The 19,030-nt window shown below is 42.1% G+C and overlaps 1 protein-coding gene across 1 annotated transcript in view; it reads right to left on the reverse strand.

The window, feature by feature from the left end:
• Positions 1 to 478: 478 nt before the first annotated feature.
• Positions 479 to 19,030, reverse strand: part of MED26 (mediator complex subunit 26) — a 66,722-nt gene continuing 48,170 nt past the window's right edge. Inside the window, exons 2-3 of the mRNA XM_068234209.1 lie at positions 6,124 to 6,198; positions 479 to 3,974 (exon numbers count right to left, since the gene is read on the reverse strand). Coding sequence (XP_068090310.1) covers positions 2,301 to 3,974; positions 6,124 to 6,198 — 1,749 coding nt within the window. The 3' untranslated portion in view covers positions 479 to 2,300. The remainder of the gene's footprint in view (positions 3,975 to 6,123; positions 6,199 to 19,030) is intronic.

The raw sequence follows: 19,030 nt of genomic DNA on the forward strand, positions 1-19,030 counted from the left end.
CCCACTAGATGCACTTTTTTTCTAAGTACTTGTGATTTGAAAAGCTCTTGTTAATGTAAGGCTATGGGTGTGATCCAACTTGAGGGATATAATTTTCTAAAAATAACCCCTAGCATTAGAACACCACAAGTTTTTCAAATCACAACCACTTAGAAAAAACGATTCTAGTGGGTTATAGGCCTAAGGGTGCGAACACACATCCAATTTGACTGGCCAATTTTACCACTTTTCTTCCATCAAGTAAGAGGCGGGACAACAGACTGAGTACTATAAAAATATTGCATTAGGCAAGCTCTAAAACTACAAGGAAGTGATTAAAATGGTCATTCGAAATTGGATGGATGTACTGAAATTTAGATCTGTAAAGGTAATTTGCAAAAAAAAAAAAAAAAAGAAAAAAAAAAAAAAAAAAAAGGAAAGGAGGGGAAAAGCAGAAAAAGAAACTAAACACAATTTGTATTTTTTTTTATTATGGTTTCCACATTTATATCACAATTTGTCCACTGATAGGACCAGTTAGCAAAGTTGCTCTCTTCTGCATATCAGAAATACAGAAGTCTTACTGTACATTCAACTAAGGCTTTTTTATGTAATTTTTTTGCCCAAAAAAATAATAAATCGCGTTTATGATGGAGATCCCATAAGGCAGATTACATCTAAAAGGAATGGTAGCAAGTAGTTTTACTTTTTTTTTTTTTTTTATCCCCAGCATACAGACTGGCCCTTCCTGTGTTTGGCCTCTGGACAATTTAGAAGCTGGTAGCACCATCTGTCACCTTTATGTTTAGAGGCGAGGGTCATTTGCAAACTTGGTTATTAGGGGTAGAATGAACACGGCTCATTTTTAAAAAGTATAGATGTGGAAAACACTGAAATATGGTTAAAAACTGTATGAGAATTTGAGTGGTAGGTGGAAGTATATAGAGATTTAAAAGTGAACCTGTATTGGGGTCCAAGTATACTAATCCACCACTGCATCCTGACACAGAAAAGTTTGTCTAAAGTACTTTAGCAGTTTCCTACCATAAAAGGTACCTATTCCTAATCCAGCCAGGTAAAACTAGGTTTAAATTGAACCAAAGCAGCTTCTTGCCAATCCCTTGTGGGAATTCACACTGTTTGCTCTTGTGTGTGCTTAACTTATGTTCTTCTCATGCTCACTCCTAGACTGTGCTGAACACATACAGCAGCTGTCTTGCGTCAAGCACACACAAACAACAACAAAACAAAACAACACATGGCAGGACTCCTCATAATGGAGTGAGTGGCAAGGGAGATAAAGAAGCAGGGCAGAGCTGCAAATCCAATCATGCGATGGTGAAATTTCAACAGTTTTCTATTTGGGAAAGTACTTTTAACAACCACTTGTGTTTCGGTATACAGTAGTAGATTAACATACTGTGATTGACTTTAGAGTTCCTCTAAATTGTAGGGAGATGGATTTTAAATTGGGATGATAAAGGAGACTAGCAGCAGTTTGAGTTCTGAACGGTTTTAAGATGGTAAAATGCATAAAGCATATAAAACCACAAAAACAAGAAGGAAAATAAATAAATAAAAGAATGTACTAATTTGTTGGGGTGGGAAGGAATGATTAAGACTCTTCCCCTAGTCAACTCAAAGGGACCAGCTGTGATGCTTGGAACACTTCTATTTCACGGCTTTTGTTTAGATGCCTTACTGTCAAATTTTAAATGGAAATAAAATCTGAAAAAATGGGGAAAAAAACAGAAACAAAACAAAAACATTAATTCAAATAAATAATGCATACTCTGTTAAGGTAACTTATTCTCAACTTAATTAAATCCTCTTTCACATAAGTTTTAGGTACCTGTCATATATATATATATTTTGTTTATTCCAGCCCTTTCTCAGGTACCGGAGAAAAAAAATCAACTTTTTGCAATTTAAGGGTAGGTTTGAACTTAACACTTCAATTTTTTCATATATTTTATTATAGCTCATTTGCTATAAGTTTCAGAACTCCAAGTGAAACCCCCCTTGCACACCGTTCCATTGCATGTATTGACCCCCTTCTGTAATCCTTTGTCGAGTTATCTGGTAGCAGCATTTAGCACAAAAGAACGGGTGAGGCAGACAGGGGGAGCTCCAGCAGAGGAAGAGAATTCCTATGGTGTAGTGGACAAAACCTCTTCCAGGCTCTCTACAACCCCACCCTTCACATCCCCCAAAAACAGGGACTTCTCATTTAAATCTTCTATGATGAGCAGTGGCCGCTGAGCGACACATGGTTTGCAGTGAAAACCACAGATATGAGAAAGCAGATTTGGGACAGGTGCTCAGTCTAGGCAGACATAAGGCAAGATGTTTAATCTACCATCATCACCATGAGGGTCCAAGGAAATGCACTGCGTCCAATCAAACCAATTGCCCTGTGTATCATGACAGCCATTGACACCAGGCCAATGTTGGTTATGTAGTCTGTTTATGTCAGCACTAGTTACTTCCCTGTGTTTTCCAGGCAGCTCACTTGGTAGGACAAGTGGCACTAAAACATGAGTTTTTCTAGCTTCCCGCTTAGTGCATTCCTGCTGTTTTAAATATTCAGACATGTAATAATGTGCACTCTGCGTCTGTACACCAGAGGAAGACAACAAGCTGCTCTGACGATTGAGATAGGACTGGATGATCTCATTTCGAGACAATTCCTTCCAGTTTGTCTGTTCAAAAGGACTAGGCAGGCTGAGTTTGGGGTCCTGCTTGTCAGTCTCAGTCCTGTGCTGTTCTGAGGGGGCTGAACTCTCAGCGTGCGACGGGTCTTTGCTTGTTAAAGGTTTTATCTGACCAGTTATGAAATCAAATTTTAGTCTGCGGTCCTTTTTCACTCGCGTTTGTTTGCTAGTTCCATCTGCTAAATATCCTTCCTGTTCACCCCGATTACGAGATTTCTTTTTCTTTCGGCTGTCTGAACCCGAAGCTGCGTCATCGCTGTCCATTTTGGAGGGTTCTGGTGAATAGCTACTGCAGGGTGTTTGAGGATCTGTAATAGGCTGTCCACTGCGATGCCCAAGTGAGGTGTGCTGTATCCGGGGTGACTGCTGGAGGTGGCAGTCAGCAGAGACTAGCGGCTCCACTGACCTGTTAGGTGAAGAAACTGCAAAATCCCTTCTAGGAGACTCCAGTCTTTTTGCTATGGCAGGGGGTGTAGAAGGGTGCGCAGGAGATTGGTAAGTGGGTATATGTGCAGTGTCTACACCAGGCAGCCTTTGTGAGGGGCTGGGCGCAGAACCCTTTGGTGCGTAGGTTGTGTGCTGCCGTGTCACTAGTTCTGCTCTAGTGCCACGAGGGCTAAAGGAGGAACAGCGTGGACTTCGTGGTTGATGAGAATGGGCATCTTCTAGCCCTACACTGTGCTGTTGTAGGACAGCCACTTTCAGTAAAGAGGAAGTGCTTGGGTGTTTTACAAGTCCAGGGGAGTTCGTGTGAGGCCGGACTGCATTCACAGGAATTTTAATATGTTTATCATTTTCAGCAGATTCCAGCCGGTTAGTCTGTGAACCGCCATCAAGGGGACTAAGTAGGTTTTCTGGGGGACTGCCACCAATTCCATTGGTGGGTAAAGGGGAAGAGTTTTGAAATATCTCCTGGTTGGGCTTACCAGCTTTGCAAGCTAGGGGTTGTGTACCATCTCTTTGTTCCCCTTTCCTCTTCCGACTGACTACTTTTTCAGCCTTGGGTGAATGTGCCTTCTGGATGTCATTCCTGGCCTTAAGGTCCTGAATAGGCTTACCACCTAACAGTGCAGTTGGATTAGGCTCTCCCTTACAGTACTGAGCACTACCACCATTGGTTGAACCTTGCGGGTTGGGAGCACCTCTGGCAGCCTGTTCATTCTGTTGTACTGGCTCTATCAGCTTTTGCCAGCTACGCAGAAGTTTCTTTGCACGTTTAGCAAGATCTTCATTATTGGTCTTTTTTCGAACATCATTAATTAATTTTCCTAGCCGCGTTTCCTAAGGGCAAAAAGAAACAAACTTAAACAAGAAAAATGTAAACTCAATATAAAACTTTTCATCTAGGTACTAATTTTGTTTCAACAAAACATATATATGATAAGTGTGAGCATACGAAAAAGTGATGCCAGAGCTCTTCACTTAATGAAATCAAATTTAGTGCTTCACTTTTCCGCTCAAACAAAAAGGTTAGACTGTTGTAGTACGGCCTCATTTGATGTGTTGCTTGTGCCAAGTAGCACATTATGCTCAATTGAGAATGGATTGGGTAGAAAAAGAGTAGGCATCCTGCTGCAGCTTAAATGCTAGCTGAAGTGAGAGGGATAGAGAGGCTGACACATTAAATTGTAAACAATACCTGTTGCTTGGCTGCCCTGTTGATCATCTGCCTCTAATACTTAGATATAGACCTTGAACAAGCATGACTAACAGATGTTTCAGACAAAAATCTGACAAGATGCCTGTTTCAGGTGGGTGATACACTACTGGTGCCAGAATAATCAGTAGTGCTGCCAGGCAACTTGTATTATTGTTTAATAAGAAATAAATATGGCAGCCTCCATATTCTTACATCTTACTACAGGTTTCCTTTAAGTCAGGAAAGTCAAAGGGTTAACCAACTTTGTGGATAGCTAAAAAGCAGGCCACAGATTTCCCAGAACAGCTGTACCATGTACTGGATAGTCACCTGAAAATCTAGCATTCATAACTTAAATGTGATAGGGTATGTCAGACAGTCAAAGGATGCAAATAAATCTGGCTTGCATGCAGCTTGGAATTTGGCCAATTAAACTTCCTGCCCGTTTTGGTTGACCCAATTCCAAGCTGCATACCATTTATATTACATTCTCACACAAGCTGGAATTATTTACATCTCATTGGCCACCCCTTAAGGGTAAGGCAAACAAGAGCATCCACAAACAAGAATATGTTCATTTTCCCAAGTACCTAGAGTGTGCCCCGTTATGGGTAGCCAGGAAGAGCCCCCACTCCCCATTATAGATGGCTAGAGCTAGAAGGTGCCCCCCCATCTGCCAGTATAGCTAGAGAGGTCCCCAAAGTATAAGTAGGCAGAGATTGCCCAGCCCCTCCCCCTTTATGATTAGCCAGGCAGTGCCGCCCCCCCCCCCAGGTAAAAAGAAAGTGCTCAACCCGTTACAGGTAGCCAGAGTGCTCTCAACACCCCCCAGGTTTTAGTATAGGTAGCCAGCGGGTGCCCCCCTCCAGTTTAGTGTAGGTCCCCCCATCCCCTATGCAGAGTGTACATTAGTCATCTCCCTAGGATCTGGCCACTTCCTGCTAGTCTCCCTACTGTCCTCCAGGGGGTGTGATCTCTATGCTGAGATCACGCTCTGTCATGAGACACATCAATTTTGGACACAGAGATGAGGAGCCTTGGAGGACACCGAGAAGATGGGCTGCAGCCGCTGGACCCCAGCAAGGTGAGCGACTGAACGCTCTGTGTCAATTTAGGCATGCCGTCCTCCAGGCAGTATCCACGAGTGTAGATTTAAATTACCACTTATTGCTGCAAAAAGTAACCCTGAGCATTACTTGGGAATACCACCAAGGAGGTTAAAGGTCTCTCTCCTCCTTTCTCTCTCAGACCCTCATTAAAGAGACACTGAAGCGAAAAAAATATATGATTTAATGAATTGGTTGTGTACTATAAATAATTACTAGAAGATTAGCAGCAAAGAAAATATTCTCATATTTTTATTTTCAGGTATATAGTGTTTTTTTTAACATTGCATCATTCTCTAATATGTGCAGATTACACAACACTCCGCATTCAAAATGATTCTTTCAGAGCAGTCTGAACTAATGACCTCTCCTCTGCCAGACAAAAAGTAAATAGTTATCAGTTGAGATAATAAAAGTCAGAAAACAGCCCTCTCCACGACTTTGAAAGTCGTAGAGCTTAATGGCTTTTTTGTATAGAGAACAACTGGAGTTTCTTAATTCTTCCTGTACTGGAAACAATTAGACTGATGTATCTGATCTTAATGTTTTATTTCTTAGCTGTACTACACATACAAATCATAATATATTTTTTTTTTTCGCTTCAGTGTCTCTTTAACCTATAAAAAAACAAATCTGAATTGCTTTCAATAAGTGTAAAAACAGGGTAGATGACACCTGTACAAACCTCCAGTGCCTCTTTGGTAATCGGATACTTCTCCAAACTGGAGATTACTTCCATCACGGCCACCATGTTACGAATCTGAAAATAAAGCAGAAGACCAGAAGTATGTCAATTTACTGTGCTTTGTGAGGTGGAAACCTTTGCAAAAATCACTTCAGAACTATAAGGGGGCGGGACAAAAAAAAAAAAAAAAAAAAAAAAAGCTAGGCCTGTGTCAACAGCAGCCCAATTCAGCAAGAAAACGATCAGGGAGTAGAATCTGTTTATGACTTTGGTGTGTCTAATGATAATATTTCAGCAGAAAACAGACATCCATTTGCATTTTACTCAAAAACAAGAGGACTATGGCAAAATTACATCACTTATTCCAACAGACTTATTCTGATCAAAACCATCGTGCCATAAGTAGGCCCTTTTGTATTTTGGCTAATTTATCATTTAGGAGTATATATATATATATATACACACACACATACATATATACACACACGTTTATTTAGTTGAAAAAACAAAAACAAGCAGCTTCCTAACATGTTTTATTCCCAAAGTACCCTAGTAGTAATCCCCACACCCACGAGTGGCAACGCAAAATAGAGAGTTTTGTCTATTGGTACAACAGTAAAGTGTTATGCAGAACCAAGAACACCTCTGATTTTCAAGCACAGCCAGTAGTAAATGTAACAGAAGAATGTATAGGAGGCAGCCAACATGACCGTAAAGGTATAACCTGGGCTGTGGAGTCAGAGTTGGAGTCTGCGCCATTTTGGGTACCTGGAGTCTGAGTCGGATGATTTTTGTACCGACTCCACAGCCCTGGGTATCACGAATCTTAAAATCTTTACTGTTAAATATTGTATAGTTTTCAGAATTGTAAAAGAAAATGGCATTTCATGTACATTAAGCTACATATGGTGGATTCACAGGGCAGGGAAATCAATCATACAGCAAAGGCCAGTATTATATATTTTTGTGCATAAAGGTTTTAACAGGTTAAAAGAACCACTCAGGTGAAAAAAAGTAAGCAGTTAAAATCTGACAGAACCGACAGGTTTTGGACTGGTCCATCTACTCATGGGGCATTCTCAGGGATTATTATTTTTTTTTTTCAAATCACAGTTGCTAAATAAAGACAGTCGCTAAGTCTGACAACATAGTGTGAAAGTGAGTTGGGAGACTGGTATCTTAATACTGTATTATGGCCGTTTAACCTTCCTGGCGGTATCCCCGAACGTAGTTCGGGGTAAGCCGCGCAGGAGGTTTTCTCCGGCCGTGCTCGGCCGATGTTCTTAATTTTTTTTTTGCTGGACGCAGCTAGCACTTTGCTAGCTGCGCCAGCACACCGATCGCCGCCGCCCCGCGCCCGATCGCCGCTATCCATCGCGGCGCACGGCCCCCCCCAGACCCCGTGCGCAGCCTGGCCAATCAGTGCCAGGCAGCGCCGAGGGGTGGATCGGGACTCCCAATGACGTCACGACGTCGGTGACGTCATCCCGCCCCGTCGCCAATGGCGACGCAGGAAGCCCTCCCGGAAATCCCGTTCTTTGAACGGGATTTCCTGATCGAAGCGGGCGGGGGGATGCCGCTGAGCAGCGGCTATCATGTAGCGAGCCCTGGGCTCGCTACATGATTTAAAAAAAAAAACAAAAAACCTGCCGCGCTGCCTCCTGGCGGAATTTTTCATACCGCCGGGAGGGTTAACGGTTGAGGAAATGCTGTAGAAAGAAAACCCAGAGAATCCCCCATGAAGAGACGGAAAAGTCCAAAACCTGTAAGTTCTGATTTCGCGTTCACGCCCATCATGCGCCATCGCGTGTTTCTGTGGCAGAAAGATTGATCGGGGACTGCTGGTTTGTCAGGTAGTGGCACTGTGGGTTCCCAAATCCTTCTTCTTGTATGTAGCTTAAAGGATACCCGAAGTGACATGTGAAATGATGATAGACGTGTATGTACAGTGCCTAGCACACAATTAACTATGCTGTGTTCCTTTTTTTTCCTTTCTCTGTCTGAAAGAGTTGCATATCTGGTATGTAAGTGGCTGACGCAGTCCTGACAGGAAGTGACTACAGTGTGACCCTCATTGATAAGAAATTCCCCTTTTTATCTCTTTCTTGCTCACATGAGCCATTTTCTGCTAGGAAAGTGTTTTATAGTTGGAATTTCTTATCAGTGAGGGTCACTTCCTGTCTGAGTCAGCCACTTACATACCTGATATTTAACTCTTTTAGGCAGAGGGGGGGAAAAAAAAAAAAAAAAAAAAAAAAAAAAAAGAACAGCATAGTTATTTGTGTGCTAGGCACTATACATACCCATGTCTATCTCATCATGTCACTTCGAGTATTCTTTAACAGTACTTGTTAGAAGATTGTTGCTGATGGGTTCAACTGAGAAAGGAAAGATCTAGCGTACCAATCATCCACGCTGAGCGACATCATGCTTTGCTTGTATTTGAATCACTTTGCTGCCACAGTTCCTAGATCTCTTTAAGCCGCCCTTATGTACACTCTATAAAACTGCTATACTTTCGAAAAGGTGCCCACTAATGATACAATCTTACTTGTACGATATTAACAATTCTACAAAATGAGGGACTACCTAAATGATCTGTTTAAAGTACTGTATATTCACTCTGTACCCTTCTATACAAATTTGGTAGGACAGTACAATCAAGATCGTATCACTAGTGGACACCTCTGGTATCTTCACTAAGCATTCCTTTTCAGCTGTTGAGAATGTAGGGGAAGCCAATTTTCTGAGTTCATCGTAAATTTAGTGAAAATATTTTCTTCAAAATCAACTTAAGCCTCATCTACACGGGTAGATGAGGCTCCGATCCGGCGGGATCGCCTCTTCCGCGTGCCTGCGGCATCAGCGGCTCGGTTGATAAGCCACATTGCCGCCTCATCTACGCGTGTAGATGAGGCTTTAGAGGGTTGACCGCTTTGTACGGTTTTACTATTAAAAAGTTTACCTCCTCCATAAAGTGACTCTTTAGTGAAGAATATGGAGGCTGACATTTTATTTTAAACAATGTTGGTTGACTGGCACTACTGCAGTTTTTTATTTTAGTGGATTAACCACAAATCTGAAAAAAGCATGGGGTAATTGTGGTCAGACAGAGCACCCAAGCTGCATACCAGCTCTGAATCTGTGGCTTGAACTGTTGGAAGCGGAAAGATCTGGCACAAAAAACAAACTGAATGCAAGGTTTACTGTATTTCATTGTAAGCAATACCAGTTCCCTGGCTATTCTGCTGATCCTCTGCCTCTAATACTTTTAGCCATAGACCCTGAGGCAGAGGATCAGTAGGACAGCCAGGCAACTGGTATCGCTTAAAGGGAACCTAAACCCAATGATAAAAAAAATGAGTCACTTACCTGGGGCTTTTACCAGCCCCCTGCAGCCAACCTGCGCCCTTGACGTCACTCCAAGTCAGCAAAAATGAAACTAGCTGCCGGCGGGGGACCAGAGGATCCAGGAGTGACGTCAAGGGCGCAGGATGGCTGCAGGGGGCTGGTAAAAGCCCCAGGTAAGTGACTCATTTTTTTTATCATTGGGTTTAGGTTCCCTTTAAAAGGAAATTAATATGGAAGCATCCATATTCTCACTTCAGTTATCCTTTAAGTTACAGTGGGGTGGAGAACGTATAAACTCGAGCAATCCTGTCACAAACGCTGAATTTAAATTACTTTGCTGTACACATTTCTTGATGCCAAATATCAGGGCTGTGGAGTCGGAGTCGTGGAGTCGGAGTCGTGGAGTCGGGCAATTTTGGGTGCCTGGAGTCGGAGTCGGAAAAAAAATGCACCGACTCCGACTCCTAATGAATTTGTAACTGAAATTAAAATAGAAAATATGATAAAATGTTCTATTTCTCAGATAATAGTCATTAAAAATAATGTATATATACAATATATATATACAGTAATAGCTGTGCTTAGTCCACAAAAATGAAATAAACCAATCAAAATTAGTTACTTGTGCTGCTTCAATAAAGCAGTCCCCATATTTTTAAGGTCAGATATACATATCTGATTGTGACTGTATATATGATGTGTACACAGGAATCTCTTATATATACTAAATAACATCTATGCTGTAAGAATAAAGCCTGATGTGTAGCTTTGTCACTAATAGAGATGGTCAATGAGATGGAAATAATTCTGCACTGATGCTGATTTATGCAAATGTATGCACTCCCTTTGCTGATGAAATCAAATAATTTGATATGTTGTTAAAATTTGGTTTGGTGACTACAAATTAAAGGGTACCTGAGACGAATGAAAAGTAAAGTTTTATACATACCTGGGGCTTCCTCCAGCCCCCTTCAGGCTAATAAGTCCCTCGCTGTCCTCCACCACCCGGATCTTCTGCTATGAATCCTGGTAATTCAGCCAGTCAGCGCTGTCCGGCCGCATGCCGCTCCCACAGCCAGGAACATTCTGCACCTGCGCAATAGTGCTGCACAGGTGTAGTATGCTCCTGGCGGCGGAGTGTGTGCATGCGCACTACGCCTGACTGGCTCAAGTACCTGGACTCATAGCAGAAGATCCAGGTGGTGGAGGAGGACAACGAGGGACTGATTATCCTGAAGGCGGCTGGAGGAAGCCCCAGGTATGTATAAAACTTTAATTTCATCTGTCTCAGGTTTACTTTGTTACACAGTAGTACTATACTCTACATATGCACTCCCCACAGAGCTGCAGGGAATCCACTGAGAATGCTGTGCACATTGAACACAGAGGTGTTGTCTGTCACCCATAAACCTTGTTCAGATTGTGCATGAAGAATGTGTAATAGAGGAAGAATCTCCTCATTTCCCTGCAGAGTACCTGCACATCATTCTTACATATACCCACATTTACATTGCCTAGGGCCTGATAGATGTTCTTTGTTCCGGTTTGTACCTTTTACAAGTACTCTTACCAAGGACTAGTTTTAGTCTAAAGGGAATAAATATAGTAGTCTACATATCCTTCTCACTTCAGTTGTCTTGTAAAATTCCTAAGCGTTGGCAGTTAAGAGACGAATTTCATGTTACATACTTTTAATCAACAAAATTGTAATATGCAAATTAGAGGAGTCGGAGTCGAGGAGTCGGAGTCGGTGGAATTCTAAACTGAGGAGTCTGAGTCGGAGTCGGTGGATTTTTGGACCGACTCCACAGCCCTGCCAAATATTATTGTTCCTAGTTTTAGGGGAAGAACTCTGGCCGGGGATTTTTTCCCCGCATGTTTACAATTAGCCTGCGAGCCGCGATTGGAGGCTCGCAGGCTGTTCACGGATACTCTCTCCGTGAACTGACATGGAACGGCCGCTGCGACCTGCCGATGCGTAAACAACTTGCCAATTCGAATGATGCATCCATATCAAATAGTATATGGCACATCTCAAATATTCCAAATGAAAAATACAGTACAGTTAGTCCCCTGTTAACAAACGAAATAGGGACCTGAATCTTTTCTTAAGTTGGAACACTGTGCCATCTCTGTCCCCGTACCTCCAGTGTCCTCTGTCACCTCTGCCCTCTGTACCTGCTTATACAAGTTTAAAAGCCATTTTTTCTTTGAATTTTTTAAAATCGATTTTCTCAAAAAATTTGAAAAAAGTTTTTTTTACTTGTTCCCATGGAAACAGAATCCATGCCGTTCGTATCGGCGGGTCGTTCATAAGTCGGTGACTACCTGTATATACACAAGTCCAAACATCACAAGTAGTCTACAGTTTCTCCCCCATCATTACATAATCCGGTGGGTGAGTATCTCCAGCGTTAGTCTGCCTCCAGGTAACAATTCCAGCAAAGGTCACTCCAAAAAAACAATGTAAGAGCCCACTACTAGAAGCAGGAAGAGTGCTTCCTCCTCATCCCCCACCCCCCCATAAAAAATAAGTTGGAGAGATGGTGATAATTTCTCATATGTCTCTGCTTGTCAGCTCAGTACAGTACCGTTTCAGTACGTGGCTGGCTGCAACTAATTGTAGCAAAAGAGGAATGTAAACGAAAGAATGTTATCACCTCTTCATAAGCAGATCATAAGCTGAAGGAGCTTTCCACTGCAGAACAAATTTGTGTGTTTAACTGTTTGAACACTGTTGTGCTACTTTTTTTTGTGGGACAGTAGAAGGTTTAAAGAGACTCCGTAACAAAAATTGCATCCTGTTTTTTATCATCCTACAAGTTCCAAAAGCTATTCTAATGTGTTCTGGCTTACTGCAGCACTTTCTGCTATCACAGTCTCTGTAATAAATCAATGTATCTTTCCCTTTTCAGACTTGTCAGCCTGTGTCTGGAAGGCTGCCAAGTTCTTCAGTGTTGTGGTTCTGCTATGAAGTCCCTCTTCCAGGCCCCTCTATTTGCACTGCCTGTGTATTATTTAGATTAGAGCAGCTTCTCTCTTCTCTTTTACAAGCTGGATAAATCGTCCTCTGAGCTGGCTGGGCTTTCACATACTGAAGAATTACAGACAAGGGCAAAGCAGTTTGCAGGAGAAAAAAGAGCAGCCTGAAACTTCAGTGCATGAGAACTGCAGGGAGAAAGAAACACACAAACGATCTCTTGAGATTCAAAAGGAAGGCTGTATACATCCTGCTTGTGTATGGTTGTATTTTCTATGTGTGGACATACTGTACATCAACCTACTTCCTGTTTTGGTGGCCATTTTGTTTGTTTATAAACAAACTTTTTAAAACTGTTTTTAACCACTTTTAATGCGGCGAGGAGCGGCGAAATTGTGACAGAGGGTAATAGGAGATGTCCCCTAACGCACTGGTATGTTTACTTTTGTGTGATTTTAACAATACAGATTCTCTTTAAGGCTGTAAATCTTTTAGAGCAAACAGTGCCCCCCCCCCCCCCCCCCCCTTAACAATTAAGCAGCTACCTCCAATCAACCACCCCCCTCCCCCCCCCAAAAAAAAAACCACAAACAAAACGCATCGATATGAGCAACAAGTGGTTATAGTATACACTTAAAGTAGAGCTAAATTTTCATTGTTTAGGGCTAGAGTGCTGTCACAAGGCAGGGATATTTCCAGAAAAGCATACCAACCTGCCACAAGTCTTCTATTCTTGGCGACGCTCACTTATCCCCAGTCTGCCACTGTTGTGAAAGTAGCCAAACCTGGAGTGCTGCTCTAGCCTTCACTCTTTCTATGTAACCATACTCCTGTTTCCTTCCTCTCCATAACCATGCAACCAGCCTCTGACTTGGCACAATGATACTACTGTGAAGCAAGCATGCACAGTGTCATGCCAGAACACCAAGGGGAGGAGTGTGAAGCCCAGGGCCTCAGCAGGGTCAGAGTAGATTTACACTTTAAAATGAAATATAATGTTGAAGTTTCATAAATAAAGGAATCCAAGAAAAATCTAAACTATGCTCTAAGCGAAGGGGGTGTTTAGCGATAGGTATACCTAAAGCTTTATAAAATCAGAACAGCTTTAGTGTTTCCATAGTTCATACTGCCCACACAGAAATGTTCAAAAGAAAATGCTCCATCACATTTCAACATACTGGAAGTAAAAAAGTACAATACATTTCAGCCTCTTTCACAGTGGGACGTTGCATTTTGATGAGACGTTAAAGTTGCAACGCAGATTACAACGCAACGCCCCAAAAAAGTCACAATGCAACTTAATGCCCCGTTACGGTCACTAACAGTAGAGCATACAGGCAATGAAAAGTAGGTTTCCAAGTCATTACTGAGCATGTGCAAACAGTCTAATGCAGCTAACAACATGTATAAACGCACTGCATGCAGTACTTTCACTTAACATGTAGCGTTAGTCACCAACACAACGAAAGAGGCCTTAAACAGTTGAAACATTCAGAAAATATTTCATGTAGGTAAGAGGCAAGCAAAAGGGGAAAAAAAACAAGCCTTTTGCTTTGGTACTTATACAAAAGGTTTTGCCAAACTAACTTTTGTATATTAACACATAATGCAGGAATAGAGTAAAAGGTTATTGTATACTCTCAACCACAGGAAAACACAAGTCTGCTCTATGGTATCTCTCACATGAGGATTGGTCAGTTATTCTGTTACTATCCGCATTAAAAGGTAGACTTTATTGCTTATCTACTCATAACTTTGTTGTCCTGGTTATGGAACTACTTAATTGTACACAGCATGCATAGCCTCTGTTTACAATGTAGGGCTACCACCACATCATGCCCTGGGTCAGTTCTATAAATAGTGAGCTAAATGCTATTTATAGGACTGAATGTCAGGACAGTGATCAGGTTATAACAGATTAGCACAAACCAGTGACAGAGGACACACAGCACAAAAGTGTGTGATGTGCAGCTAAGAAGGGATAATACCAGAGTAACAGCAAACAGGTTTGCATAGAAAGGCAGGATTTAGGGCACACTATAGAGATTAAAACAATGACAATGTCCTCGATGATAAATGGGTTACAGGACAGATGAAAGCTACAGAGGCAATTACTAACAATTGTGAGTATTACTCCCACATCCCTCCAAAAAAAAAAAAGAAAAAAAAAAAAAAAAAAAAGAAAAGGCATTCTCCTAAAATTACTCCCTATAACTGGCATCAGATTATGATAGGAATATATGAGTGTGGCTATGGTAGGGATTAGATGGTGAGCTTTGACAAACCGTTACTAACAAGACTATGCTGTAAAGCACTGTGGAGGATGTCAGCTCTTAATAATGATATATTATGAAAGCTGCTTCCAAAAACATTTGAGCAACAAGGAATATAATGCAATACCAATTTTACATGGGCAGTTTAAATTTTATGATAGTCAATAAATATGAAGGCATTGTTCCTGTTTGCTGCAGGTAAAGATGAATTAGTTTGACAGCCTATTGTAATCAATGAATTGGTTCACATCTAATGTGTGTGTGCACTTGACATACTGAATCAGTAATAACTGACAGTAAATTCTTCCCATATAGAAATTATGCATTACCATAAACCTGTTTAGGGCTTGACATCGGAGCACTGAGGGAAGCCTCAATAGGATGCTATTGAGGCTTCCATTTCTTTAGGAACACACTATTTAATAAAATGATAGAAGCAAATGGTCAAAGTGAAATCGCTAGATGTATGGCCACCTTTTGTAGACCGTTCTGTCAAAAGGTTGAACATTTAATCAACATTAGACTGGCAAATCCGATGCAAGATTTCCGTATGTAACGCACCATTACAGAGAATGGACAGACATACATTTGGCACTTCGCTTTCGCTTTTGGACAATAAGATGCAATGACTAAGCCCCCAATGTTTGGGTGAGAAAAAGCATCATACGGACCCAAAAATAAGCCAGTTCAATTTTACGGCCTCTGGGTTAGGAAGATGCAAACAATTTCAAGTTGATGCATGATTATGCAAATTTAGGCAGCTCCAAAATGGACCAAATTAAACCATGGTTGATTTTAGAATCAGAAGTTTTTTTTTTCCGCCAAGCTAAATGGGTCCTGCCCATAATTGGGTTTGGCTAAAAATAAAACTCCAAAAAGGCAACCACATTCAAGGGCTACTCCCTGAAGACGGCGGGACACCGAAATTAGTCAGGATGAGGAGAGTGGGCAGCGACTGCAAAGTGCCAGTCAGGAGGTAGTGGTACCACTGTGGTGGGAAACAATACACCAGAGAGGGTCCTAAGTGGATTAGGACTATCGTTATGCAAGTGTACCATAGATGATTGTGGCTGCCTTTTATTGAAATAACATAGAAAACGTTTTATGAAACCCACTGAGAGTATCCCTATTTGATTCTCTGCACTGTGAGTGTTCACACAGGTTGTGACATCGCTACGGAGGGATCTCTAGAAGTGGAGTGCGCTTGTGTTTTTTGACGAGTTTGATCAACAGCGCTGTGGCATACTACTACACTATACATTACCTGTACATGTCTGCTGCTGGCTCCGCCCTTCGTCCTACAGTAGCCCCACATGTTTACCAGCAACCTGGTCGGGAGGGTGTATGGACCAAGGACTGCACCATGAGCCAGCAGCAGACGCATAAAGGTAATGTGAAGGGTGCTGGGGGCACATTGAGGGGGGGCAGCGTTGGAGGTTTTGACGCCGGTCCAGATATCGCTCACTGTTACTGCCACATCTTGTAGGATGTACGATCGATTAATGCAACCATTTTAGGAACGAAATTGGTCGCAAAGGCGATCAGTGATGCACTTGGCGGCACAGTCTTATTCATTATAATAATCTAATCGGGTGGTCGATCAGCCAAGTTGCCTGATGTCTGGCCACAGCTCTCTTCCTCTTTTGTCTTACAATACTGTGGAAAGTTAGTGTATATCTTCCACCATTATGTAAAAAACTAATGGATTTATTCACTCCATAAGCTGTAATCCACCATTGTCTTGTACTATTAACTGCTGTATTATTTAGTGTATTGTTATACCTTTTATTCTAGTGTACAGCACCATGGAAGATGCTGGCACAATTTAAAAAATTAATAAAAATGGCCAACTGGCATTAACAATCTCCTACTTACAAACGACTTGCGTTACAATTTTTCATACATACAAAATTGTCTCCACGTACATAACATAGATTAAGGCTGTTTGTTATTTTTGTTATATGTTGCAGTATTGTATAAGCTTTTGTAAGTAGTTTAAAATTAAAAGCAAATTGAAGACAACCAAAAAAACTTTATACTAAGGTTGCTTACACACAGGGACGTTACAGGCGCACATTAGTGCAGCCTGTAACGCTCTCCCAACGTACAGCAATGTAACACATGTGGGCTGTTCACACTGCCCACGTTGCGTTACATGTAACGCTGCACGTTCTTCCGAAAGTGCAGCATGCTACGGCGTTACAGCGGCTTAAGCCGCGTTAGACTGTTTGCACATGCTCAGTCATGTTGGGGAGGAGCGGAGAGCGGCCAGGCACATGGCTAATTAATCACTGCACGTTGTGACGTGCAGTGTTTACTTCCTGGTGCGGCGATTAGTCGGTGGGCCCACGTGATGCCGCATGCGTCCAAGAGTACGCATCACGGCATCACGGACGCCAGAGTGAGCTGCACAACGTGGCTCACTCTGACGTCCACATCGAAGAGCACCAGGCCTTGCGTTAGGTGCACGTTATGCGACCTTAATGTAGCACCTAACGCAATGTCTTGGTGTGCAAGTAGCCTAAAGGTCGAAATCCAAAGTTGCTCGAAAGTGAGATTTTTATCCAAGTTTCCCTATGAACACATTAACTCACAAACAAATTCCACTCACAAACTCCTGGAGGGTAACCTGTTTGTAAATAGGGGACAGTCTGCATTTAAGAAAAGAAAAATGGCAGCCACTTTATGCTCACTTCACATTTGGTTTATACTGAATTTTAGACATTTCTATTCCCCTCCCCTTCATTCATTATAACTTCATAATCTATGTAGCCAGATAAGGGAAGGATGTAAAATTAGACTGGATTATCCAGTTGCAGATCTAGCCTAGTGTTGAGCTGTTCCTCAGCTGTAATTAGCTTCGCCCAGGAGGCGGAAGCTGAGGTTAGGAAGTCAGTAAGTAATAAAGGGCTGGCTCACTAGATCAGCTGCTAGAATTCTAACTAACTTACCCCAACTTTTGTCATCCTGGACTTTATTTCTCCTCATCAGTAGAGTACAATTTTCAGGTTTTTTAACTAAGGTTTTGGCTCCGGGCACACTCTATTCTGCATACACACGCGCCACGTGGTTGCCTAATAAGGTGACTGCGTGCGACGCCAGGGGGGTTCGTCACGTTCGATTGGCCTGAAATTGCACTCCGTTAACGCCGTGCACCCGATCAAGCAAGTCAGCCCAACATCTTGTAGCATGTGCGCTCGACTAGGAGACCACTTTCGGGACTGAAACTAGTCGCACTGTCGGTCAGGCATGCACTGATTTTCATCTGATTTTATTAAAATGATCGAATTGGATGGTCGATCGGCTGCCAAGTCGCCTGATGTATGGCTACCTTTAGTCATGTGTAGTAACATACTGCCAGGTGAATCTTCTATCCTTTGCAGGTTATCTTTCTACAGATTCTTATGACCTCAGACCAAAACTCCCTCAGTTTAGGGCATGAACGCAATAAGTGGAAGAGGGCACCGTTTTCTCCACGGCAACATTTATCATCCCTCGAGATGTATATAGTTGCTAGCCTAGCTGGGGTTCAATACCATAGTCAATCCACTCTAAGCGGTTTATCGATTGCACGTCTGATTAGACATGCTGGGAAATCTGTGATGGGGAAAGAGCAGTGAGGGACCTATGGTTGTTTCGCTCGCATCAAGCACTACGATGCGTATGCCTAAAATGATGCTTGATGCTGAACTCAATCGAGACTGAGCATACGGAGAAGAAATGGATCACTAACCAATTGAATTTCAATCAAGATACAGATCGATATGGCATATCAGGTCATAATCAGTGTGTGGCCAACAATATACAAGCAACCACAGCAAAAATCTAGTTTTAAAAGTCCTGGACAGTTTATTTCTTAATAAAACTGTAGATCGTATATAGTGCATTTGACCAAAGATACAACAGTTATACATTTTTAGCAACCTCCAGTATGCTTTAATATGACCTGGATCTCAATCAAAAAGACAGAGGCGCTCAGCGTTGATACTGGCAGATGCTGTTTACTCCTAGCTATCTGTTATTGCCTGATGAAGCGGGTTTGTATCCCGTGAAACGCGTTGCACTTTATTTGGAGTATCCAATAAAATTGTTTTGACTGAAAATCCACAGTCGTGTGTTCTGCTTGGAGGAGGTGAGTCCACCACTGCCTCCTCTATTACCAAGATGGGTTTTTAAGTTCTTTTAGGTGTTTTATCCTGTTGGCGCCTCTGTTATCCTATTATCTACATCAAGTCCACCCTTGGTGGAGGGTTGTACCCTTGCTTCTACTACAGAGAGCGACTTTTTAATCCTGAGTGGGGTC

The sequence above is a fragment of the Hyperolius riggenbachi genome, chromosome 1, assembly GCF_040937935.1.
Source record: "Hyperolius riggenbachi isolate aHypRig1 chromosome 1, aHypRig1.pri, whole genome shotgun sequence".
NCBI classification, from domain to species: domain Eukaryota; kingdom Metazoa; phylum Chordata; class Amphibia; order Anura; family Hyperoliidae; genus Hyperolius; species Hyperolius riggenbachi.